The sequence below is a fragment of the Pristiophorus japonicus genome, chromosome 9 (assembly GCF_044704955.1).
Source record: "Pristiophorus japonicus isolate sPriJap1 chromosome 9, sPriJap1.hap1, whole genome shotgun sequence".
Lineage (NCBI taxonomy): Eukaryota > Metazoa > Chordata > Chondrichthyes > Pristiophoridae > Pristiophorus > Pristiophorus japonicus.
The window spans coordinates 181,145,161-181,171,176 of record NC_091985.1 but is presented as its reverse complement, the minus strand read 5'-3'; the positions used below and the strand labels follow the sequence as shown (position 1 = coordinate 181,171,176).

Here is a 26,016-nt window from a genome sequence, read left to right as displayed (position 1 = left end):
AGCGGTTGGTGGTTCATCTCTCTAACCGGGACAGGACTTTAGGGCCAATGGCCTTTTCTTGTCCAGAAACATTCTCCTGTTAGATTGAGTTTCAGAATATTGAAACCGTTTTTCAGTTGTTTTAAACATACAGTAATTTATTATGTTTTATAACAGTCCTGTCCAGTCTGAAATAGAACGACTGCCCACATCACCGAGTATAATTTTAGAGCAGAAATTATTCACTTTTCCATCAATAATTACATTCTCTTGTTTAACTTTGATCTGCGTGTTCTATACTGCAGGGCTGGAAATTAGAAAATATGTTTCCATTAGTCATTAATTGTCCGCATGCCGACTCAAGACCCCCAAAGCACTCTATTCGGAACTCCTACACGGCAGGCGATCCCCTGGTGCGCAGAGGAAACATTTCACGGACACCCTCAAAGCCTCAGTGATAAATTGCAGCATCCCCCCGACACCTGGGAATCACTGGCCAAAGACCGCCCTAAGTGGAGCAAGAACATCTGGGACTGTGCTAAGCACTTCGAGTCTCATTGTCGAGAGCATGCAGATAACAAGCGCAGGCAGCGGAAGGACCACGCGGCAAATCAGACTCCCGACGCACCCTTTCCTTCAACGACTGTCTGTCCCACCTGTGACAGAGACTGTAATTCCCGTATTGAACTGTACAATCACGTGAGAACTCACTTTTAGAGTGGAAACAAGTCAAGCTCGATTTTAAGGGATGGCCGATGGTGAACTGGGTATAAATGGGGCCATGAATTAAATGACTATTCTTTGAATTAACAGGTTGCTCGGTGCACATTTTAACTGTTTCGCTGCCACTACGAAATGGGCCAATAAACTCCTCGTCACCCTGAACAATTATGAGAGTCATTGAGCGAGATAGAGAAGGAGAGAGCCAGAGAGAAAGACAGAATAGGAAACAGAATAACATTGAGAGAGGCATTGAGAGAGATATTGAGAGAGATATTGAGATAAATAGAGGGGGCAAAGAGAGTTAGACTGATAGAGATAAACAGATAGAGAAAGAGACACGAAGGGAATGGGCAGACGGAGAGATAGAAAAAAAGAAATATGCAAACTGGGCGGTGGGGTGGGGGTGGGGTGGGGCAAGCCATGAAAGCGAGAGTGAGAGCCAGAGAAACAAAGAGATACAGAGGGAAGAGAAATGCAGCAACAGAAAGTGAGAGTTAGAGAGGCGTGGAGGGAGGGACAAAGGGACTTTGAACGTGATTTTGTTAAATCTGAAACGTGGATCTTAAATGTAAAAACGCAACAACGTAGTTATGAGCGATGAGTTGGCTACAGTATGTTGAGAAACTACATTAAGAGTTATGATTGTCGACAAGCGATGCTACCATTTAAAGAATTAATACATAATTAACAACAAATACACATTCCTTTAAGGCACAAAAAGCAGACAGGAAAAGTGGCCCAACCTTGGCTAAAAAGACAAACAAAGGTATAATTAGAACAAAGGAATAAACTTCTAATGTTGCCAAAAGGTGGAGTAAGCATTAGTATTGGGGGGGGATTTTAGAATACAGCAAAGGAGGACAAATACATTTATGAAGAAAGGGAAAATATAATATGAGAACTAACTATCAAAAACAATGAAAAGAGACTAAAAGCTTTATAAGTATGCAAAAGGAAAAAATTAGAGGAAGTAAATGTGGGTCCCTTGGAAGCTGAGACAGGAGCAATTATAATAGAGAATACTACAAAATCAACAAATATTTTGTGTCTGCCTTCATGAAGAAGGTGCAAGAAACCTCACAGAAATAGCAAAGAACCAATGGTCTAGCGAGAATGAGAAACTGAAAGAAATTAGTATTTGTAAAAAAATAATACTGGTGAAATTAACGGGACTGAAAGTCAATACATCCCCTGGACCTGTTGGCCTATATCCTAGGTTTTGGAAGTGCTGGTTATAAAGAATGTGGATGCATTGGCTAACATTTTTCAAATTCCATAGATTCTATAACAGTTCCTGCGGATTGGAAGTTGCCAAATGTAACACCGCTATTTAGGAAAGGAGCGAGAGAGAAAACGGGGAGCTACAGACCAGTTAGAATGACACCAGTAATAGGGAAAATGGTAGAATCTATTATTAAGGACGTGGTAGCTGGGCACTTAAAAAATAGTCATAGTATTGGGCAGATTCAACACGGATTTAGTAATGGGTAATCTTGTTTGCCGAATATGTTAGACTTTCTGAGGTTTTAAATAGCAGAATAGATAAGGGTGGTTCATTTGATTTTCAGAAGGCTTTCGCTAAGACGCCAGACAAGAGGTTATTAAACAAATTTAGAGCTCATGGGATTGGGGGTAATATATTAGCATTAACCGAGGAATGGTTAATGGACAGAATACACAGAGTAGGAATAAACATCATTTTCGGGTTGTCAGGCTATAACAAGTAGGTTATTACAATGATCAGTGCTTAGGTTTCAGATATTTACAATCTATATCAATGATTTTGGTTGGGGGACAAATGTTATATATCTAAGTTCACTGATGATACAAAGCTAGGTGGGAATGTAAGTTGTGAGGAGGATGCAAAGAGGATTCATGGAGATATAGATAGGCTATGTGAGTGGGCAAGATCAGAGCAAATGGCAGATACTGTGGAGAAATGTGAACTTATCCACTTTAGCAAGAAAAATCCAAAAGCTGAAGATTTCTTTAAATGGTGAGAGATTGGGAAATGTTGTTCAGAGAGACCTGGGTGTCCTTGTACACGAATCACTGAAAGGTAACATAAAGGTACAGCAAGCTAAGAAATAAAATGGTATGTTGGCCGTTGTTACAAAAGGATTTGAGTATAGAGTAAAGATATCTTATTGCAATTATATAGGGCATTGGTGAGACAACACCTGGAGTGTTGTGTACACCTTACTGAAGGAAGGATATACTTGCCATAGAGGGAATGCAACAAAGGTTAACCAGACTGGTTCCTAGTATGGGGCAGACTGGTCACGAAAGTAGAAACCCATGGGATCTAGGGCAAAGTGACAAGTTGGATACAAAATTGGTTCAAAGGCAGGAAGCAAAGGATAATGGTTGTTGGGTGTTTTTGTGAATAGAAGGATGTTTTCAGTGGGGTTCCCAGGGCTCAGTACTAGGTCCCCTGCTTTTTGTGATAAACATCAATGATCTAGTCTTGAATATAGGACGCATGATTAAGAAGTTTGCAGATGATACTACAATTGGCTGTGTCGTTGATAATGAAGAAGAGAGCTGCAGACTACAGGAAGATCTGAATCAATTGATCAGGTGGGCAGAACAGTGGCAAATGGAATTTAATCCAGAGAAATGTGATGTATTGCACTTGGGGAGGGCTAGCAAGGAAAGAGAATAAAAATTAAATGGTAGCAGTAAGAAGTGCAGAGGAACAAAGGGACCTTGGATTGTATGTCCACAGATTCCAGAAAGTAGCAGGCCAGACATATAAGGTGGCTAATATGGCATACGGAATGCTTGCATTTATTAGCCGAGGCTTATAATACAAGAGCATGATTCAGGACGCTGGGGTGGGGTGATTATGCTTGAATGGTATGACACACTGGTTAGGCCACAGCTGGAGTGCTGTGTGCAATTCTGGTCACCACATTACAGGAAGGATGTGCTTGCACTAGAGAGGGTACAGGGGAGATTTACGAGGATGTTGCCGGGAGTGGAGAATCTTAGCTAGGAGGACAAATCGGATAGGCTGGGTTTGTTATCCTTTGAACAGAAGAGGCTACTGGGAGACCTCATTGAGGTTTTTTAAATTATGAGGGGCCTAGATATAGTGTATAGAAAGGGACTATTTCCATTAGCAGAGGGGTCAACAATAAGAGGGCATGAAGTTAAAGTAATTGGTCGAAGGGTTAGAGAGGATTTGAGGGGAAATTCCTTCAGCCAGATGGTTGTGAGTGTCTGGAACTCACTGGCTGAAAGAGTGGCAGAGTCGGAAACCCGCACCACATTTAAATATACTTTGATATGCTTTCGAAAGGCTGTAACCTGCAGGGCTACACACCGAGAGCTTGAAAGTGGGATTTGTCTGGATAGCCTCTTGCTGGCTGGCACGGACATGATGGGCTGAAATAGACTCCTTCCTTGCTGTACATTTCTGTGTTTCTATGATTCTGTGAACTAAACCAGCAGCAATAATGTCAACCAGTATCTATAATATAAACCAGCAAAGATAATATAATCCAATATCTATAAATGAAACCAGTGCCAAAAAGTAAACAAGTATCTATAATCTAAACCAGCAACAATAAAGCTACTCAGCATCTTTAAACTAAACCAGTAACACTAAATTGACCTGCAGGTATAGCAAGCAATTAAGAAAGCAAATGGTATGTTGGCCTTTATGGGTCCTGAACTTAAGGAAAGGTAACTTCGATGGTATGAGACGTGAATTGGCTAGAATAGACTGGCGAGTGATACTTAAAGAGTTAACGGTGGATAGGTAATGGCAAACATTTAAAGATTGCATGGATGAACTTCAACAATTGTACATTCCTGTCTGGAGTAAAAATAAAACCGGGAAGGTGGCCCAACCGTGGCTAACAACGGAAATTAAGGATACTGTTAAATCCAAGGAAGAGGCATATACATTGGCCAGAAAAAGCAGCAAACCTGAGGACTGGGAGAATTTTATAACAAAGCAGAAGAGGACAAAGGGTTTAATTAGGAGGGGGAAAATAGAGCTTGCTTGGAACATAATAACTGACTGCAAAAGCTTCTATAGATATGTGAAGTGAAAAAGATTAGTGAAAAAAATCGTTGGTCCCTTGAATTCAGATTCAGGTCAATTTATAATGGGGAACAAAGAAATGGTGGACCAGTTAAAAAAATACTTTGGTTCTATGTTCACGAAGGAAAACACAAATAACCTTCTGGAAATACTAAGGTCCGAGGCTCTCGTGAGAAGGAGGAACTGAAGGAAATCTTTATTAGGCGGGAAATTGTGTTAGGGAAATTGATGGGATTGAATGCCGATCAATCTGCGGGGTCTGATAGTCTTCATCCCAGAGTAATTAAGGAAGTAGCGTAGAAATAGTGGATGCATTGGTGATCATTTTCCAGAAGTCTATCAAATCTGGATCGGATGTTATGGACTGGAGGGTAGCGAATGTAACACCACTTTTTAAGAGGGAGAGAGACAACAGGTAATTATAGACCAGTTAGCCTGACATCAGTAATGAGGAAAATGTTGGAATCAATTATTAAAGATAAAATAGCAGCACATTTGGAAAGCAGTGACGGGATCGGTCCAAGTCAGCACAGATTTATGAAAGGGAAATCTTGCTTGACAAATCTTCGAGAATTTTTTGAGGATGTAACTGGTAGAGTGGACAAGGGAGAACCGGTGGATGTGGTGTATTTGGACTTTCAAAAGATTTTTCACAAGGTCCCACACAAGAGATTGGTGTGCAAAATTAAAGCGCATGATATTGGCGGTAATGTACTGACATAGATAGAGAACTGGTTGACAGACAGGAAGCAGAGAGTTGGGATAAACGGGTCCTTTTCAGAATGGCAGGCAGTGACTAGTGGGGTGCCGCAGGGCTCAGTGCTGGGGCACCAGCTATTACAATATACATGAATGATTTGGATGAACGAATGGAGCGTAATAACTCCAAGTTTGCAGATGACACTAAACTGGGTGGCGGTGTGAGCTGTGAGGAGGGCGCTGAAAGGCTGCAGGGTGAATTGGACAGGTTAGGTGTGAGGGCAAATAAATGGCAGATGCAGTATAATGTGGATAAATGTGAGGTTATCCACTTTGATCACAAAAACACGAATGCAGAATATTATCTGAATGGCGGAAGAATAGGAAAAGGGGAGGTGCAACGGGGCCTGCGCATCATGGTGCATCAGTCATTGAAAGTTGGCATGCAGGTACAGCATGTGGTGAAGAAGGCAAATGATATGTTGGCCTTCATAGCGAGGGGATTTGAGTATAGGATTGGGGAGGTCTTACTGCAGTTGTACAGGGCTTGAGTGAGGCCTCACCTGGAATATTGTGTTCAGTTTTGGTCTCCAAATCTGAGGAAGGACGTTCTTGCCATTGCGGGAGTGCAGCGAAGATTCACCAGATTGATTCCAGATATAGCAGGACTGACATTTGAGGAGAGACTGGATCGACTGGTCCTGTATTCACTGGAGTTTAGAAGAATGAGAGGGGATCTCATAGAAACATATAAAATTCTGATGCGACTGGATAGGTTAGATGCAGGAAGAATGTTCCTGATGTTGGGGAAATCCAGAACCAGGGGATATAGTCTAAGGATAAGCGGTAAGCCCTTTACGACTGAGATGAGGAGAAACTTCTCCAGTCAGAGAGTTGTTAACCTCTGGAATTCCCTACCACAGAGAGTTGTTGATGCCAATTCATTGGATATATTCAAGAGGGAGTTAGATATGGCCCTTATGGCTGAAGGGATGAAGGTGTATGGAGAGAAAGCAAGAAAGGGGTAATGAGGTGAATGATCAGCCATGATCTTATTGAATGGTGGTGCAGGCTCGAAGGGCCGAATGAGCTGTTGCTGCACCTATTTTCTATGTTTCTATGTTTATTACATAAGATTTTAGTATAAGAGTAAATACATCTAAATGCAATTATATAGGACCCTGGTGAGACCCTCCTGGAGTATTGTGTACAGTTTTGGTCTCTTTACCTAAGGAAGGATAGACTTGCCATAGAGGGAGTGGAACTAAGGTTCACCAGACTGATCCCTGGGATGAGGGAATGTCCTATAAGGAGAGATTATGTGGATTACGTCTATATTCTCTAACATTAAAGATGATCTCGTTAATATATGTAACATTCTTACAGGGCTTGACAGTGTAGATGTTTCCAACGACTAGCGAATCTAGAACCAAGGGTTACAATCTCATAAGTGGCACTCCGTTATTTAGGACTTAGATGAGGAGAAATATATTCGGTGTTGAATCTTTGGCGACTCAGTCGTTGACTATATTCAAGTGAGAGATCGATAGATTTTTGTATATTAAGGGAATTTAGGTATACGGGATTAGTGCAGGAAAGATGGGATTTTACTACAATCTGATAGTTAGATGCTTACCCTTAATGATACTATATTTTTATTCCAGGTTTATTTAATTGAATTTAAATTCCACAGCTTCCATGGTGGGATTGAACTCATGTCTCTGGAAAATTAGTCTTGGGCTTTGAGGTTACTGGTCTAGTAACATAAACACTATACTACCGTACCCAGTGATTTTTACATTCAAAGATCCTGCATTTCGTTTTTACAATCTTATCACTTGGCCTTCAAAGATTAGAAAACTTAAACACCCAGGTCCCTCTGTACCTGCACCCCATTTACAATTGTGACATTCCGTTTATATTGCCTCTCCTCATTTATTCTCCCAAAATGTATCACTTTGCACTTGTTAAATTGTATTTGCCACCTTTCTACACACTTCACCAGACTGTGTATTTGCTCCTGAATTCTGCTACTCTCCTCACTGCTCACTATATTTCTGAGTTTTGTTTCATCTGCAAACTTTGAAATTATGTCTTTAGACTTATGTCGAGTCCATTAATCGCGATTAAAAAGACCACTGGACCTAATATTGGATCCTTGGGTGGGTGACACCACGATATGTTTCCCTTCCACGTGAAAAACAGCTGTTCACCACTGCTAGCTGATGTCAGTCCCTTAGCCAATTTTGTATTCATACAGTCACTGCCCCACTACTCCCAAGATTTTTCTGTTCTCCTATCAACTGTGTTAAGCGGTACTTTATCAGAAGCCTTTTGAAAGTCTCGATACACAACATCAACCGCACTAGGCTCATCAACCCTCTCCATTATATCATCAAATAACTCATTCAAGTTTGTCAGACACACTTTGACTTTAAAATATCTGTTCTGGTTGTAATTGATTTATTCATGTTTTTCCAAGTGACACGTAATTTTGTCTCGAGACTATGGCCTGTTGATTTTTCCCCACCACCGACTTTAGGCTGACTGGCCCATAATTACAGGGTTGATAATTCTCTCCATTTTAAAACAGGCTGTAATATTTGCAACTCTCCAGACCTCTTGCTTCACTCGCATATCCATGGAAGATTGAAAGATTCTGGCCTGAGCCTAAGCTATTTCTACCATTTCTTCACTCAACAACCCTCATTCATCCCATACGGACTCGGTAAATGTTCTACTTTACTGTGGTACAATAGATTGAAAGAGGTTAACTGAAGCTGTTTGTGCAGGGACTGTATTTAATGTCAGTCTCCATGGGTTAACTGAACCTGTTTGTTCAGTGACTGTAATTAATGTCAGTCTCCATGGACCCTAATTGTATCAGTGCAGGGTTTCCTTCTTCTATTAATAAGGGATTCCTTTCAAGTGTTATCCCATAGTGTCAGTGAGAGCATCACCTCTGGCGTTAACAGGGATCAGCGCGCTGCTAACAGAGAGTCAGTCGGAAATTGAGAAGAGTGGACTGGAAGGCTCCAACAATGGATTGGAATTGGAGAAAAATGGTTTGGAATGCTACAACCATGGATAGAAGTTTCATGTCGGATATTGACTTATTTTCTCTATATTTCAATATATTATCATTAGAAGAGCGAATACGTTTTGCACTTTTGATTATTCAATACATTTACTATCCTCTCCTTGCTGCTCTTGGTATTCCTGGTAAGTCTCTGTATCCAGCTATTAATTCTGTAAATCATGTTTTACTGTATTACTGTTCTTATCATTTACTCTACCTTACTTTCTGCTTAGGTGTTCCAGGTATAGCTGTGTTACTCTTCTTGTAATCTACTCTTTTCTTTTTGCTATTGGTTTCCGTGGTCATTCTCTATATCCAGCTATTAGATCTGGGAGGTTTTCAAACTGTATTTAAAGTGATATAGAACCAGTTAATACCCGTAAGGGTCAAGGGCTTTACATGTCGAAAATAAAACAGCCATGTATGACTAAAGAGATAGAGGGCAGCATAAAACTAAAGGAAAAGGTATACAAAAATGGCGAATGTGAAAGATACAAAGAACAGCAAAGGGTAAGAAAAAGAGCGCGGCCCTGAAATCCCGGTTTCTCCTTCCCGCAGGCGTTCGAATGGACTTTAAAAAAAGATGCCCACCTACCTGATGCTGCTGCGGCCATGCGAGATCGTGGTCGGGAAGCCTCTCTTGACTGCGCGTTACAGTGCGTGCACATCAGGACGTGCACAGGCCTGGAGCTGGAGTCACATGGCTGCACCCTGGCAATGCCAAGCTGAGGCCATTAGTGCCTCATTTACTGATCCCCACCCTCACTCCTGTGGTGAAAGCTCCCTATATGACACACTTTGAAAATGTCTCCAATAATAAAAATTACCACCCTAAATTCACCAATTTCATCCCCTCTGTGTTTCCTGTACAAGTATCGCTAGATCTTTCTCAACACCAGCATTTAATTGTTACTTATCATTGAAAAATACTCTTTTTGTTTATTCTTCCTACCACAGTGAATTATATTTCCGAACATTATACTCCAGCTGTAAACTCACTGATCAGTCAATAACCCTTCGCAGGCTCGTTGTGTCCTCTTCACTGCTTACCTTCCCATTTGCCTAGTATCGTCAGCAAACTCAGTCCCTTCATCTTGTAACTATCTGAGGTTACACATCTATATTAAATCTCCCCTTAACTGTCACTTCTCCGAATTGCGCAAACCCAGCTTCTCCAGTCTCTCCACTTAACTGAAGTCCCTCATCCCTGGTACCATTCTGGTCAATGTCTCATTAACTTTCTCTGCTCGAAGGATAAAAATTTCAGATTCTACAGCCTCTCCATGTCACTGAAGTCGATCATCCCTGGTACCATTCTGGCAAATCTCCCCTTAACATTTGCTGTTCTAAGGAGTACAAACACAGCATCTCCAGTCTCTCCAAGCAACTGTCGTTTCAGATCCCTGGTACCATTCTAATAAACCTCCTCTGCATTTTCTCTAATCGTTGACTACCTTGCAATAGTTTGGTGCTCAGAATTGGACACAATATCCCCACTGGACCTTAACCAATGAGTTAGAAAACGTTAGCATTTCTTCCTGGGTTTTGTTACTCTATGGCCCCAAAATTGCGGTGACCTCCGACCGAAACAAAATTCCAGTAACTTTCCTGGTGGTCTGGGCGGTTCGGAAACCTTCGGTGCTAGGTTTCTACGTGAAGGCCTAGGTCGAGGCCGACATATTCCAGGAAGGTATGTGCTTCATATATGTCCTGGTATAACCAATCAAAGTAGGGGTAGTCCCTGCCATATTTGTGCTAAGTTCCGAATGTCACCATAAGTATGAAAGGGAATGTCCCCAAAACACACTTAATATTCATTTGTTAGAAATCACGTATTTAAAATTCATCAAAATTGAATGTATTTAATTATTTAATTACGTTTTCTTTCAATTGAAATAAATGTACATATGTTAAAGAGCATATAAATAAACTTACCTTATTCAACCGGATTTTAAATGTTTGGATTATTTAAATATGTCTTTTTCTGTCTTTAAATTGTCTTATGCTGAAAAAAGCCTGCTTTTATCAGTCGTAAGTGTTTCACGGGCATTTGCTGTGCAGCAGTTGGACAAATAGCCCAAATTACCACTCGCGGAAATGCTTTACTTCCAGATGTGTGCGATCTGTCAGAGGATTATTGACTGATCACAGACCTAAACCTGGAATTGCATTGTCCCCGCAGGAGCCCGGAGGCGCTGCGAAATCAGGGTCGATTTCTCTGTTTGGAAAGCCAAGGACTGTATGCTTTATTAATAACCGTCGCAACTTGTTCTGCCAAGTTGAAAGATTTGGGTAAGTACACCCCAAGTCTCTCTGATCGTGCACGCACTTTGAATTGATGCCCCTTAATTCATATTGCCTCTGCCCATAATTCTACCAAAATGTATTACATCACACTTTTATGACTTAAACTCTATACTTTTCATTATTTAGTAACATTTCCGAGTTTTGTGCCTTCAAGAACTTTGAAATTATGCCTTTACATCCAATTCCATGGTTTTAATATATACCAAAAGAGCAGTGGTCCGAACAGTGACTCCTGCGGAACACCACTGCATACGTCCCTCTTGTCTGAAAAAGAACCGTTCACCACTGCTCTCTGCTTTCAGCCTCTTAGACAATTTCTGAGCCATGTCCCCACTGCCCATTTAATCGCATGCACTTCAATTTTGGCATTGTGTGCTATTTATCAAACGCATCCTGAAGGGAAAGAAAAATCGGGAAAGTATGAGCATTATCAATCATAGAATTGGTGAGTCAAGTTGTGTTAACAATTTCTTTAGCAGAGCATGCCGCCCCACTCTGATTACAGGCCTTGCCTGGTTTCAACCAATGAATTGCAAAATCATTACTTTTATTCCCATTTTATTATTTATATGTGTTTGTCCTCAGGATATGGGCGATACTAGTAAGGCTGATATTACAAGGCTGGTCTGCATAGAGTGGAATTAAAAAGTGGTTTACTTGGGAATTTGAAAAGAGTGGGGAGTTGGAGACGAGGACGAGGTATAACTTCTTGCCCACAGTATTTGTAGTGCTTTGTGTTACATGCAGATATTTAATTTCATTACCTATTACCTTATACAGAGAAATTAAGAAGTCAGTGAACAAAACTGTGAATGAAGTTAGTCAAATACCAATTTAATTACAGTTAATTAAATAGAACAAGGCCATGTCGGGATGTCAATGTAGGTGGTGCAGCATCTGGGTTTCTCGCAAGTATTGTGATCCCGGAAAGCCACGTTTGCATTCTGTGCCTGCAACTTGAGGAACTTTAGCCCAGAGTTGCTGAGCTGTAGTCTGGGTGGAGACATTGAGGAGCATCAGGAAGCAGTTGATTTACCTGGATACTTTGTTCCAGGAGGCCGGCTCATCCCTTAGGTTAGGTAGTGGTGCAGGTATGGTTACTGGTCACGGGCAGGAGGTTGTGGCTACAAATCAGGCAGGTAAGAGGACCACATGTGCAGAGTTGGAGGAGCCTTAGCCTTTGCCCTTATTCAACAGGTACGCGGTTTTTGCTGCCTGTGTGGATAAGGGAAAAGCCTGCACGATGGGTGAGCAGGTTGACCATGGCACCATGATGCAGGATGCCATTCAAATGGGTGAAGTGAAAGGGAATGTAATTGCAATAGGGGACAGTATAATCACTGCAGCCGTGACTGGTAGTTTTGAAGGTCATGTTCTTTCCCAGGGTTAAAGACGACGCCTCGCGGCTGGAGAAGAACATGGAATGGGTAGGGGAGTATCCAGTTATCGTGGTTCATGTAGGAAACAACGACAGGTAGAACTTAGAATGAGGTTCTGCTGAAAGAGTTTGAGGAGCTGGGATCCAAATTAAAGAGTAGAACCTCAAAGGTAATAATCTAGGATTGTTACCTGAGCCACACGCCAATTGGTATAGCGATAAGCGGATTAGAAAATTAAATGCGTGGCTCAAAGAGAAGTGTGGGAGACAGGGGTTTTGCTACATGTGGCCCTGGCACCAGTACCGGAGAAGGAGACGGGCTTCACTTGAACCGGGCTGGAGCCAGTGCCCTGGCAATCGATAACTAAGGCAGATGGCAGGGCTTTAAACTAAATAAGGGGGAGGACTCAGAAAAGAGTAAATTTAAAAGCAGCAAGGCTCTGGAGCAGAGTAGAGTTTAGGGTAAAATTAAGCAGAGTAGTTCAGCAAGGGACAAAAAGAGTACCAAAGGTATTAGGACATATTCTATCTGACTCAGATAACTGCAGGGAAACATAGAAAAAAGACAAAACCTAAAGGCACTATATCTGAATGCGCGAAGCATTCACAACAAAATAGATGAATTAATAGCGGATATATAAATTAATAGGTTTGATCTAATTGCCATTATAGAGACGTGGTTGAAAAATGGCCAAGGTTGGGAACCAAAAATAGCAGTATACATAACTTTTAGAAGAGATAGGCAAAATGGAAAAGGAAGAGAGGTGGTCCTGATAATAAAGGATGGGATAAAGACAATAGAGACAAAGATTCTTTCTTAGCTCGGATAATCAAAAAGTAGAATAAGTTTTGGTGGAGGTAAGAAACAGCTGGGGCAGAAAACATTGGTGGAAGTTTTTTTTATCGGCAACCAAAATGTAGTGTTAATGGAAGGCAGAGTATAAATCAGAGAATTAGAGATGCATATAACAATGGTAATACAGTAATCATGGGGGACTTTAATCTACATATAGACTAGGCAAACCACATTTTCAGTCATTTAAATATCTGCTATTAATTCATCTATTTTGTTGCAAATGCTTCGCACATTCAGATATAGTGCCTTTAGGTTTTGTCTTTTTTCTATATTTCCCTGCTGTCATCTTAGACAGATGTGCCCTATTACCTTTATTACTGTCTTTGTGCCTTCCTGAACTATTGTGCTTAAATTTACCCCAAGCTCTGCTGTGCTCCAGAGCCTTGACATTTCTCTTGCTGGTTTTAAATTTACTCTTTTCTGAGTCCTCCCCCTCATAATTTTATAGATCATGAGGTTCTGGACCAGTATTTTGTAGAACGATCTAGAGAACAGGCTATTTCATATATAATCATAGAGCATGGAAGGAGGCCATTTCGGACCATCATGTCCATGCTGGCCAAAAAGAGGCTATCGAGCTTCATCGCACTTTCCAGTTCTAGGTCCAACCCTGTAGGTTACGGCACGTTGGGCGCACATCCAAAAGCACATCAAAATACTTTTTAAATATGGTGAGTGTTTCTGCCTCGAGCACCCTTTCAGGCAGTGAGTTCCAGGTACCTCCGCCCTCCCTTAGCAGAGGGTGTCAACAACCAGGGGTCATAAATTTAAAGTCATTGGTAGAAGGTTTAGAGGGGATTTGAGTGGAATTTCTTCATTAGAGTGTTGGCGGGCCCCTCATAATTGTATAGACCTCAATGCGGACTCCACTCAGCCTCCTCTGTTCCAATGAAAACAAATCCATCCTATCCAATCTCTCCTCATAGCTTAGATTCTCCACTCCCGACAACATCATCGTAAATCCCCTCTGAGCCCTCGCCAGTACAATCACGTCATTCCTGTAATGTGGTGACCAGAACTGCACGCAGTACTCCAGTTGTGGCCTCACCAATGTTTTGTACAGTTCAAGCATAATCCTCCAGCTCTTTTATTCTATGCCTCGGCTAATAAAGGCAAGCATTCCATATGCCTTATAGCCACCTTGGCCTGCTACTTTCAGGGATCTGTGGAAGTGCACTCCAAGGTCCCTTTGTTCCTCTACATTTCTCATTATCCTGCCATTTAATGTGTATTCCCTTTCCTTGTTAGGCCTCCCAAAATGCATTACCTTACATTTCTCTTGATTAAATTCCATTTGCCAGTGTTCTGCCCACCTGACCAGATGTTTGATATCTTCCTGCATTCCGCAGCTTTCTTCTTCATTATCAACCACACAGCCGATTTTAGTGTCATCTGTAAACTTCTTAATCAGACCCCCTATATTCAAGTCTAGATATTTGATGTAGATCACAAAAAGCAAGGGACATAGTTCTGAGCCATGCGGAAATCCACTGGAAACATCCTTCCAGTCACAAAAACACCCATCAACCATTACTCTTTGCTTCCTGCCTCTGAGCCAATTTTGGATCCAGCTTGTCACTTTGCCCTGGATTCCATGGCTTTTATTTTTGTGACAAGTCTTCCATATGGGACCTTATCAAAAGCTTTGCTAGAATCCATATACACTATATTATACGCTTTGCCCTCATCGACCCTCCTGGTTAACTCATTGAAAAATTCAATCAGTTTAATCAGGCACCACCTTCCTTTAACAAATCCGTGCTGACTCTCCTCGATTAATCCTTGTCTTTATAAATAAAGGTTTATCCCCTTCTTTAGGATGTTTTTCAATAAATTTTCCACCACTGAGGTTAAGCTGACTGACCTGTAATTACTCGGTCTATTCTTAGTATTGTGCAACGAGAAAAGTTTAATTAATAACCATGTAATAAAAGTGGTCTTTTGAGAAGTGTGATCATAATATAATAGAATTTTATATTAAGTTTGAAAGTGATTTAGTTAAGTCCGAAACTAGGATCTTAAATCTAAACAAAGGAATCTTTGTACGTATGAGGGGAGACTTGGCTAAGATAGATTTGAAACTACATTAAAAGTTCTGACTGTGGACAAGCAATGGCTAGCGCTTAAAGAATTAATGCATAATTTGCAACAAACATACATTTCTTAATGCGCAATCGAATTTCAGTCTGCTATCTCCACGGATTATTTGTACCAGATCAAGAGAATTTTGCATTGCTTTAGGATATTTTTCACCTGATGGCGAAAGGGCATCGACCTGAAATGTTAACTCTGTTTCTCTCTCCCACGTTTCTGCCTGACATACTGATTATTTCCAATATTTTCTGTTTTCATTTCAAATTTCCAGCACCCGCACTATGTTGCTGTTGTTTTCGCCTAACGCTCAGCATGGTTACTTGCACAGAGTCACAGGATCAAATCCTAGCAGTTTATAACACATCTTCAAATTTCTGAAATACCCGCTCATCATTCAGTTCCACTCAGTGTCTCCTTTATCACCATCTTCAGTTCTGCATTAGTCACATTGCTTCTGATTGTTGAAGCAGGATTACAAGGATCATTTTATTCTCACCAAATGTTCATTCTGTCAGATTTTAATACATTTATTTCCCATCTTTGTTTTGAATTTACAATTGGATCCCATGCCCCACTGGCATAGTTCAGAGTGATTCTCTATCGCCTCCTGCTGTATTTCAGGATAAAAAATCCCAGCTGATGGTAAGTGAATGAGTGAGAATAAGAAAATCCTTTCATATTTTCTCGTGTAATATTTTCTACACGAATGGAAACCAACTGGTGAAAAAGTCCGAGGATATTTCCCTTCCATTTGTTTTCATATAATTTACAAACACATTCGGCGGCTCTTTGCCTGTGAGATAATTCGCCTGGTTTCGATGCTAATAAATGCATTTGGTGGGACGTCACCTGGTCAATCATGACTACTTATTTTAATTCAGTGTCTATTCCTTGCAATTTTATTTGTAATAACTTCCTTTCAATGAGTTGCAATTTGTGTATTTCAATAAAAACGGCAGAAAACTCAACCTTTAACACACATCTTATAGACGAATTATACTTATAATTACAGTTAACTTGTATTTATTACCTTTACCTTAGCAGTTGCATATTACATCCGTACACTTTAAATACAATTGTCTGTAATCGCATGGCAAAGTTGCAGTTTATTTATTTTGCTGTTGCATTCATTTTCAGTTCTAAATAGAATGGATATTCTAAACAGGAGCACGAATCCAAGCGGGTTGACATCCTTCCTAACATAATGGCACAGAAGCGAATTGCACAGCTCTGAATGCTGACTGATCCCGGGACACGACGGCTTCCTGAGAGATTCTAGTCCTTTTTGTCACTGGTACTTCGGGTGGTTCTTTGGTCTGCTGGGTTAAAGCGAGATCTATCATTTAATCTCTCATTGATCAACCATCTGTTACTTTCTGTTGTATTTATCACCATTTCATTTATTGATTTCACAATGTATTCCCAATTATTCGGGCACTAAACCCTGCATTCTGCTCCACGGGTAATCGAATTAGATTATATCATTTAATGACTTGCAGATTTCACCACATATTCCATCCAACTGCTACTCTTGCTCCCAGCCTGATGTATAATGTATCTGTTTATTTCCCTTCCTCACAGCGAACGTAGTGACGATTGTGATCCTGTCTCGGGGAAAATGCGGTCTCTCCAAATGTGTCACTCGCTACCTGGTGGCCATGGCAGCGGCGGATCTACTGCTTGTTATCCTCGACCTGGTATTGAGGCACATGCCGATTGTTTATTGGGATCAGTTTCGCTTCCTGTATGACCTCCCTGTGTGTAATATCCATGCCGTCCTGCTGTTTGCAGCCACAGACTGTTCTGTCTGGTTCACTGTAAGTTTCACCTTTGATCGATTTGTGGCCATTTGTTGCCACAAACTGAAAACTAAATATTGCACAGAGAAAACGGCGGCTCAGGTTCTGGGAACAGTGAGTGTGCTGAGTGGATTAAAAAACATTTTCTGGTATTTTATGATGACAAATCGGTATTCGCTCATGAACGACCCCTGGTTTTGTGATTTAACATGGGCAGTTAAGGACTCACCAGTCTGGACAGCAATCGAGTTTCTTCATTATATCCTCACTCCATGTCTCCCATTTGTTGTGATTGTGCTGCTCAATGCTGTCACTGTTAGACACATTTTAGTGGCCAGCAGAGCCCGCAGGAGACTCCGGGGTCCCAGCAGTGGGGAGAGTTCCAGAGACCCAGAGATGGAAAGCCGCAGGAAATCCATCATTGTACTGTTTGTTATCTCGGGAAATTTCATCCTGTTATGGGCAGTGTTTATGGTGTATTGTATATCGATCCGAATGTGGTGGATGGGGTATCGGTCTGTATTTCTACCTGGTTATGTACAGGAAATGGGATTCGGGCTGCAGCAGCTGAGTTGCTGCACAAACACCGGTACTTATGCCGTGACACAGACAAAGTTCAGAGAGCAGTTGAAGAATGTGGGGAAATATCCCTTTACTCTGATTGTCAAAAAAATTAAACGATGAGCAGAAGCGCAGAATTTGCAGCCTCCGACTCCCAACGGTTTGGTATTGTAAGCGAGACTATCTCCCCTGCACTAAGATGGCGGCTCTGGTGTCCTGCACTATGATTGTGTCTTTTGGATCCTGCATTACAATTGCGGCTCTTGGATCTAGCACTAAAATGGCGAATCTGAGGCCCTGCACTAAGACGGCGGCTCTGCGGTCCTACACTATTATCGTGGCTGTTCGTCCCTGCTATAAGTTGGCAGGTCTTGGTCCCTGAAATAAGATCGCAGCGCTTGGTCCATGCACAAAGCTGGCGACTCTGGACCCCGCACAAGGATGAGGCTCCTGACGCCCCGCACAAAGATGGCGGCTCAGGCTTTGCATATTAAGAAGGCGGCACTGGCTCACCACACATGATGGCCACGGGTCTTCTATACTAAGATGGTGTCACTAGAGACCTGCACTAAGATGGCGGCTCCGGGGTCTTGCACTAAGATTACGGCTCTGGCTACGCGCCCGAGGATGGCTGATCTTGGTCCCCGCACTAAGATGGCGGCTCTGACGCCCTACTTTAAGATGGCGGTTCTGCGAACCCATAGTAAGACGGCGGCTCTGGCGCCCCCACACAAAGATGGTGGTTCTTGCTCCTCGCACTAAGATGGCGGCTCTGGGGTCCCGCACTAAGATGGTTGAGCTGATCCACCGCACGAAGATAGCGGCTCTGGTGCACCGCACAATGATTGCGGCTGTCAACCGGGACCTTTTACCCGATTCTTTGAGCGATGTGGGATATATCAGTGTGTTACAGAGGGGGCTGTGTGGTATATCCGTGTTATAATAAGGCGTGTGGTGTTTATCAGAGTTTTACAGTGAGGGGTGTTGGTGTATATCAATGTGTTACAATGAGGGGTATGGTATTTCTCTGTGATACAGTGAGGGTTGTGGCTATATCAGAATGTTACAGTGAGTGGTTTGGGTATATCAGTGTGTTCCGGTGAGAGGTGTGGGGTATATCAGAGTGTTACAGTGAGGGTTATAGCTATATCAGTATGTTACAGTGAGAGGTGTGTGGTATATCAGAGTGTTACAGTGAGGGGCATAGCTCTATCAGTATGTTACAGTGAGGGGTGTGGTGGTTATCAGAGTGTTGCAGTCAATGGTTTGGACATATAATAATGTGTTACATTGGGGGGTGTGGGTATACCATTGGTTACAGTGAGGGGAGAGGTTATATCATTGTTTACAGTGAGGGGAGTGGTGTTTATCAGAGTGTTGCAGTGAGTGGTTTGGGTGGATAACAGTGTGTTACAATGAGGGGTTTGGGTATATCATTGATTACAGTGAGCGGTGTGGGTATATCATTGGTTACAGTGAGGGGAGTGGTGTTTATCAAAGTATTACCGTGAGGCGTGTGGCGGCACAAATTAAAATAAATGGCTATGACCTGATAGTCATTACAGAGATGTGGTTGCAAGGTGACCAAGGATGGGAACTGAATATTTAGGGTTACTTTATATTTCAGAAGGACAGGTAGAAAGGAAAAGGAGGTGGGATAGCGCTGATGTCGTGTAACAAATGAATACACACTGGAAGTCTGTTGAAAGTCAAAGAATCGTTTATTCCCTTTCCCTGCAGGGGAGAGCGTGTCCTTACTCAGGCCAATCCACACTCGCTCTCTTCGAACATAAAATTGTTGCTTCAATTATACAGCTACATTGAACTATTTCGGTCAGAGACACACCTGCTCGGCTCGACCGCAAGGTTCATGACATTTAACATTGCATCTAAAAACATCATGTTGACAAGTTCACTTGAATTGTGTGGTTTGTACATCTCAACCACAAGGACTATGAGAGTTACAGAGAAGCGCACAACTCAGCTGAACATCCTGTCCCATGCGATTTCTTGGAACTGTTTATGTGATGTTCGTTATTACAGCCTATACCTGCTGTTGCTGGGGCAGTTGGGTTTGCTGCTGACCTAATTTGCAATTGCCAGGGTCTTACTACAATGGGATTCAAAAATCCTACTTCAATCTCCCATTTTGGCCCTTGGCTAACCTGCCTTGCATGTCCCGCCCCCTTGTGTCGTGGGGAGGTCCACTGCATTTTAAGGCCTAAATAACAACTTTAAGTAGTTTTGCCTGTTTTTTAACGATAGCTTCAGCTTTCTTTTTATGTCTTTGCTTCGAACAAGCGGTGCATACGATCACCAACCAGCATAATGCCAAAGCCACCTGTAATGCCACCAATTTAAATGAGATAATGCGAATCCAAAGGTGGATATTTACATTTAAGCCCCAATTCAAGGCTTGTTCGTACCACGGGATCTTATGGATTTTAGTTTCAATCTCTTTGTCTAGCTCTTGTAATTCTTGTTTTAGGAGGTGATACTGTTTAATGTTCTCCGTTAAGATTCCTGAGGTTCTTTAGATCCTCTGGAAGATGCGTGATGCGCGCTGCGATGCATTCGTCGTATAGCCCCAGGTCCGCTCTTATCTCGTCTGTTAGGTTCTGGGTGACCGTTTTTCGTGCGTGAATGTACGTCTTCCATGCATGCCGGATTGTCACGGGTAGGCTGGGTGTAAAGCAGAAGTTGGGGTCAGTGATATTTCCGCCATAGACGTACATCCGTTGGGTTGTTACTCTGCACTTTTCCCCGGTAAGCAGATGGGTAGGTTCGGATTCCGCTGGACATATTTCCAGCACACATCCGATAGTCTGATTGAACTGGCATCCTTAATACCTTGTCCCACCGGATGTGGACAGATCGTGAGGCTCCATTCCCCGCGGCACCCAGTCAAAGAGACCCCTCTGATGGTTACGTTTCTTTTGATCGCATAATGATCCATTGGGTAGTACCACAATAGTCCCTTTTCCTGATCAATCCTATATTAGGTGGATGCTGTTGATACAGTCGGGGACCCTGCCTGCCTGCATCTGGTCCAGGTATGTCGGACTTGTCCTATCATTCATCCCCCATATGTGTGGCAAATGTCCCGTTTCACCCCATCGCTGGCGTCCTTGTATTCTTGGTCAATTAAATGGTTAACAGTGGCAGCATGACCCTCTAGCATCGTACGTCCCTGCAATAATACCTTGTAGGTCTGCTGTCCCAAGTCTACTCCCGTCCTGGCGTCACCCACTTACCTCTGGAGCAAAATCCGCATGGTCTCCTTAAGACTCTCTGAGCTTGCTTTCAAGGATTGGATGTCCAGGGCATTTACAAGGGATGTGCCACTATTTATGCCAATCAGTATGACTAATCCTCGCTTGTGGCAGCGGAACCCCGTGTGTCCTCGGTATTGGGAGGCCCTTGAGGCGTCCCTAGCTTCCCTGAGCATTATATCCAACATTCTGGTATGTAGGGCCCTATCCTTGGGATCGCATTTCTCTGGTAAGTTCAGGTCAATTAAGTGGACTATTGCCGGGAGTATCTCGTGGTGTACATTATCATACAACTGGATCCCCTCCGCACACAAGACCACTCTGCTCGAAGGTCCATCGGTATGGATTATGGGGATGGGGCACAATCTCTCACGATGTCTGATGTGACATCTATATTGATACCCCTGTGGCTACCCTCCTTTGAAAAGCACCGCATATATTTAGCACGTGGCCATGTTTCTGCAGGCATCGAATACCTGTGTCATCCCTGGTAGATACTTGAACATAATCTGTACGCAGCTCGGATAGGTCCGGAATTTGGTCCATATTCTATTGATACCACATTCAATGCACAGGGTCCTATTGTACCCGATTGCGACACCCGATATTGTGGGTTGGTTCGATTACACCTGCAAAATGTTCAGCCTAATCCGAGGGGAGTCTCTGCGCCCTCTCGCCAGAATATGCCAGTCAGATTGATTCCATGAGGACCTGTTGGTAATTCGAGTCTCCCTGATCATCTGGATGCCGATTTCTCAGAAGATGTTCTGTTTCGTGGGTCCAAAGTATTATCAGAACCACGATCCTGCAGGTCATCCTGTCAATAGGAAACGGAGTAGACGCCCTTGGGCTATCCATTACATGTCAGTTTTCAACTGGGTCCAATGTTTCCATCGCCTGACGCTCTTAATATCTACATATGCACACGTGTCGCCAATTATGAGCACCGCGCGGCAAATCCCATTCGGCCTGGTAAACCTTTTACCATTATCTTTTCTCCTATCTATGGCACGTCTGCCGGTGATTCTAAATCCCCATCCTGGCCCCTATCAACCTGCTATTACCTGATTTTACGTCTCATGCCTTTGTAACTGTTTACTCAGTTCCAGTACATATCTTAGACTGTGGTCCCTTAATAGACCCAGGTCCACTCCCTCTGTAATTACTCCCTTGGTTAGCCTCATGGCCCTACCTGGCATGAGCTCGTATGGGGTTAGACCCATTGTACGGTTCTGAGCTGTTCTCAGCCTCATTAATATGGCAGATAACAGTTCAGGCCAGGCATGTCGAGTCTCCTGAATGGCCTTGGCCAGGTCTGTCTTTATAGTGCGGACCATCCGTTCCACCACCCCAGAACTCTGGGGATGGTAAGAGATGTGAAATTTATGCTTGATGCCTAATGTGGTGCACAATAACTTTACTACTTGGCCCGTGAAATGGGTTCCTTGATCAGAGTCGATTTGAGTGAGAATTCCCCAGCGGGGAATTACCTTTTCTGCGATTATTCTTGCTACAGTTGTCGCTTTGGAGTTTCGGGTAGCAAGTGCTTCCACCCACCGTGTGAACAAATCTATTATCAATGGACAGTATTTTCTTCCTCGAGAGTTTGGCAGTGGCGCTGTAAAATCAATTTATATATTCTTCCGTGAGCCCTGTGGGCGTGACTGATGGCCATGTTTATTTTTATGTCCTTTCCGAGGTTATGGTGGACGCATGTAATGCATTGCTGACAATACTTAGCAATGTCGTGTTCCATTCCTGGCCACCACTAATCTCGGGAGGTACTTGTTATCATAGCGTCAAGCCAGGCGTGATTAATGTCATGGTGTAATTCCTTGAGCATCTTCTTTATGCAGGAGGGGCTAATACCTTTCCATCCTTTCTCCATATGGAGTCCGGGCCTAGCATTTCTCCCTTCCTTTTCCATTCTGCCTTTTCCCTATTGCTCATGTTTGCGTGTCATTTTACTATGTTTATGTCTTCCTCTGTGCTAACACTGCAGACTGATTCTATTTCTGCTTCTGCAGATGTGACCACCTCGTGGGCGGCGTTGTCTGTGGCTTCATTTCCTCACTGAATCTGGTCTACCAATTGTTGGTGGGCTTTCACCTTAATCACCGCCCCTTTGATGTGTTACTTGCAGTATCTAACAGACATTTTATTTGGTCATCAAGTTTGATAACCTCGCCGCCTGAAGTGATGAATCCTCGTCTCCCTCAGGCGACCATATTGTCATGCACCACCCCAAAGGCAGATCTACTATCTGTATATATGTTTACCATTTTCCCTTCTGCTAACAACAGGGCCTCGGTCAGCGTGGTCAATTCTGCCACCTGAACTGAGATGCTTCTGTCCAATGCTCCTTGCATCACTACCTGTAGATGTTGGTCTACTACTGCCCATCCCGTACAGGGGTGGCCATCTACGTACCGTCGAGATCCGTCCACATATAACGTGACGTCCGGATTCTCGAAGGCTACCTCACTCAAGTTTCCTGGGGAATCCTCCCATTCTGGTGCACTGCACTCGTGGGGTTCTCTCCTGGACATGATTCCTTCCGCCGGGTTCTCCCCGGTGTCTCTGACTATCTTTACTGATTCATCATGTGGTAAAAAGGCTTTTTCTCACATTGCTCGTCGGATAATGGAGATTGCCCGGAGCTTTCAACATTTCCACCAGTGTGTTTTGTGTGTAGGACAATCTCACCTGTCATGCCGACAGGTTCACTGACCGAGACTGCCCATGTGGCACAATCTCGACAGGCCCGCGGCTACTGCTGATTGTTGGGTTGAATAGAAAGCTACGGGTCTCATTCTGTCCCCATGCATTTGTGTTACCACAGCTCCATAAAAGCCTTCTAGGTTCTCACAGTATATGTAGAAAGGGAGGTCCATATTCGGGAGTCCCAATACTGGGGCGGACATTAAGCCTTTCTTCAGATGTCCATGTGCCACCTCCTGCTCGGGACCCCATTAAATGGTCTCTAGGGATGGTTTTCCCCCTTTTACCAGTTTGTGCATGGCTTCTGCAATTGCCGCAAAGTTAGGTATAATGTTCCTGTAGTGATTAAAGAGACCCAGTATGTTGCGTACTCCCTGGACTCTCTTTGGTCGGGGCATAATTCTAACGGCTTTTTTCCTGTCATTGGACATTGTCTGAGCTCCTTGGGATATCTCGTGTCCCAGGCACTGCACTGTGCTTATTCTAATCTGTGCCTTCTTGGGGTGCACCTTAAACGCTGCTTCTTGTACGACTTCCAGGATCCTGTGACAACTAAATCATCTTCTGAGACAATCAGCAGGTCATCTACTTACTGCAACATTGTGCTTCTGTACGGTGTCAGGCCAACGTCTCTATGATTTGACACATATTCTGGTGAAATATCGCCCGGCTATTGTGGAACCATTGTGGGAACCATGTCCAGGTATACTGGCCTACCAGAAAGGCACATTTATCCTGGTGTTCTTTTGCCTGGGGTTTGGACCAAAATCCGTTGGCTATTAGTACATTGGACTGGCGGCCGGGTGGGTTGTTTCTGTCTACATTCCTTTTTCATGTGTTCCACTTACCCGCAGCCATAACAGACTGGAGGCCCTCGTTTAGTCTGCCCCCCAGGGGTTGTAGCTGCGGTCAATTTCATTTTTTCTGTTTAGTATTACAATCACTGCCCACCTGACATTACCAGGTAATCAAGCAGTCGTAGGTGTCGATGGCTATCACCCCCATTTTTAGCATATTGTTGGTGCTCTGCGGACAATCCGCTTTTTAAGCACTTACCTAAATGCCGTGTGATCGTTTGGCGCTGGCTGTGCTGAGTATTCCTGATACGCCGTCCACAGTCTTCTCCATATTCATTACTGTTCTCATGTTTCTTTTGTTTAACTAACATTATGAGTCCCCAACTTGGCACAGGGTTTCCCAAAGCTGTACGAACTGCCAGGATAAAACCTTCTAACGCCGTCTGTCCTATGTCAGGCAGAGCGTTATACGCGGGAATCCATCCTCTATTGTTTTCAGCATCTGTCAAGGTAATCTACCTATTTGGTGTACGATTTGATGTACATCTTGTTCATGCATGTTATGTATTTCTGAGATCTCCTTTAACTAGCCCCAGAAATCTATATTTCAGTGACGGACATTTAAAGGAGGTAAGTCCTTGATAATTCCCTGTTTCTCTAATGGGATGAAGGCTGTATATGTTGCCTTTATATTTCCCTGGTGATTTAGCGAGATTCTGATAGACGCCAGAGGTGCATGTTCCTCCTCATCACTTGATGAGCATTCCAGCGCTGTCGTCCCGACTTCTGTATATGGCGGGGCACATCCTTGTTTTCTTCAATGTATTCCCCTCCAAATCTTCCATTTCTACGTTTCTCTAACATTTCCTTTAATTTCTTAATTTCCTTCTTAATTTCTTAAGTTCTTCTATTGTTAGTTTAGCCAGTTATTTGTTTTTTAATGCTTGCCATGCTATAATTATAGGAGCTTTTGTTGCCCTTTTCCGTTTTTCTTCCTGCCACCATTCTTTCTGAACTGATGGCTCCTGAGACGGATCCTGTCGTCCTTTTTCATTTTGTCTATAAGTCCCGGGCGGCCATCAGCGTAAAACATGGTGAGCGATCCTTCGGGCACCCGCTCTATTTTACCGCTGTCGGCAATTCCCAATGACCGAATGGAAAGACGGATAACAATTATCTGCCTACTTCTTATACAGTATTATCAGTGTCCGTGTCAGGCAGCCGATAATAGACCACAATTAGACCACTATCTCTTATACTGTCCACTGTACGCATATATATCCAATATATACGTCCCCTTCAATATCTATGTACCTCTTATCCTCATACAATCTTGCTGGCAAATATTGCAACAACAATTCTCTACAAATTCCTTTAAGAAAACATTATAATATTCTAAGTTTCACATGTCAACCAGACACCGCCACCTACACATCACAAACAAACTTACTTTTACCACGAGTCTTTATTCTTTCACAGACTTCTCTATGTAGGGATTCCCTAGTTGACCGACATGTCCCGTCACAGATTAAATCGGATTTTAAGAGTGGTAGTTTAAAATACTAATTCCTGTATGATCTGTCAATGGTCGTCTGTTGGTCTCCCAGGAGTTATCCTCCCGATTATGCCATCCGATATAGTGTAACAAATGGATACACGACTCGAAGTCTGTTAAAAGTCAAAGAATCGTTTATTCC

General features: G+C 42.9%; 1 protein-coding gene across 1 annotated transcript; it reads left to right on the top strand.

Moving 5' to 3' along the window:
* The first annotated feature begins 8,496 nt into the window (after positions 1–8,496).
* Positions 8,497–17,652, top strand: LOC139272767 (probable G-protein coupled receptor 139). Its single transcript, XM_070888882.1, has 2 exons — positions 8,497–8,677; positions 16,751–17,652. The coding sequence occupies exons 1-2, from the start codon at positions 8,497–8,499 to the stop codon at positions 17,650–17,652; spliced, it is 1,083 nt and encodes a 360-aa protein (XP_070744983.1).
* Positions 17,653–26,016: the final 8,364 nt, after the last annotated feature.

Coding starts and splice junctions, on each gene's coding strand:
- LOC139272767 (XM_070888882.1), top strand. CDS start 8,497: ATGGATTGGAATTGGAGAAAAATGGTTTGGAATGCTACAACCATGGAT. Junction 8,678..16,750: donor TGCTGCTCTTGGTATTCCTG/GTAAGTCTCTGT, acceptor CCTTCCTCACAG/CGAACGTAGTGACGATTGTG.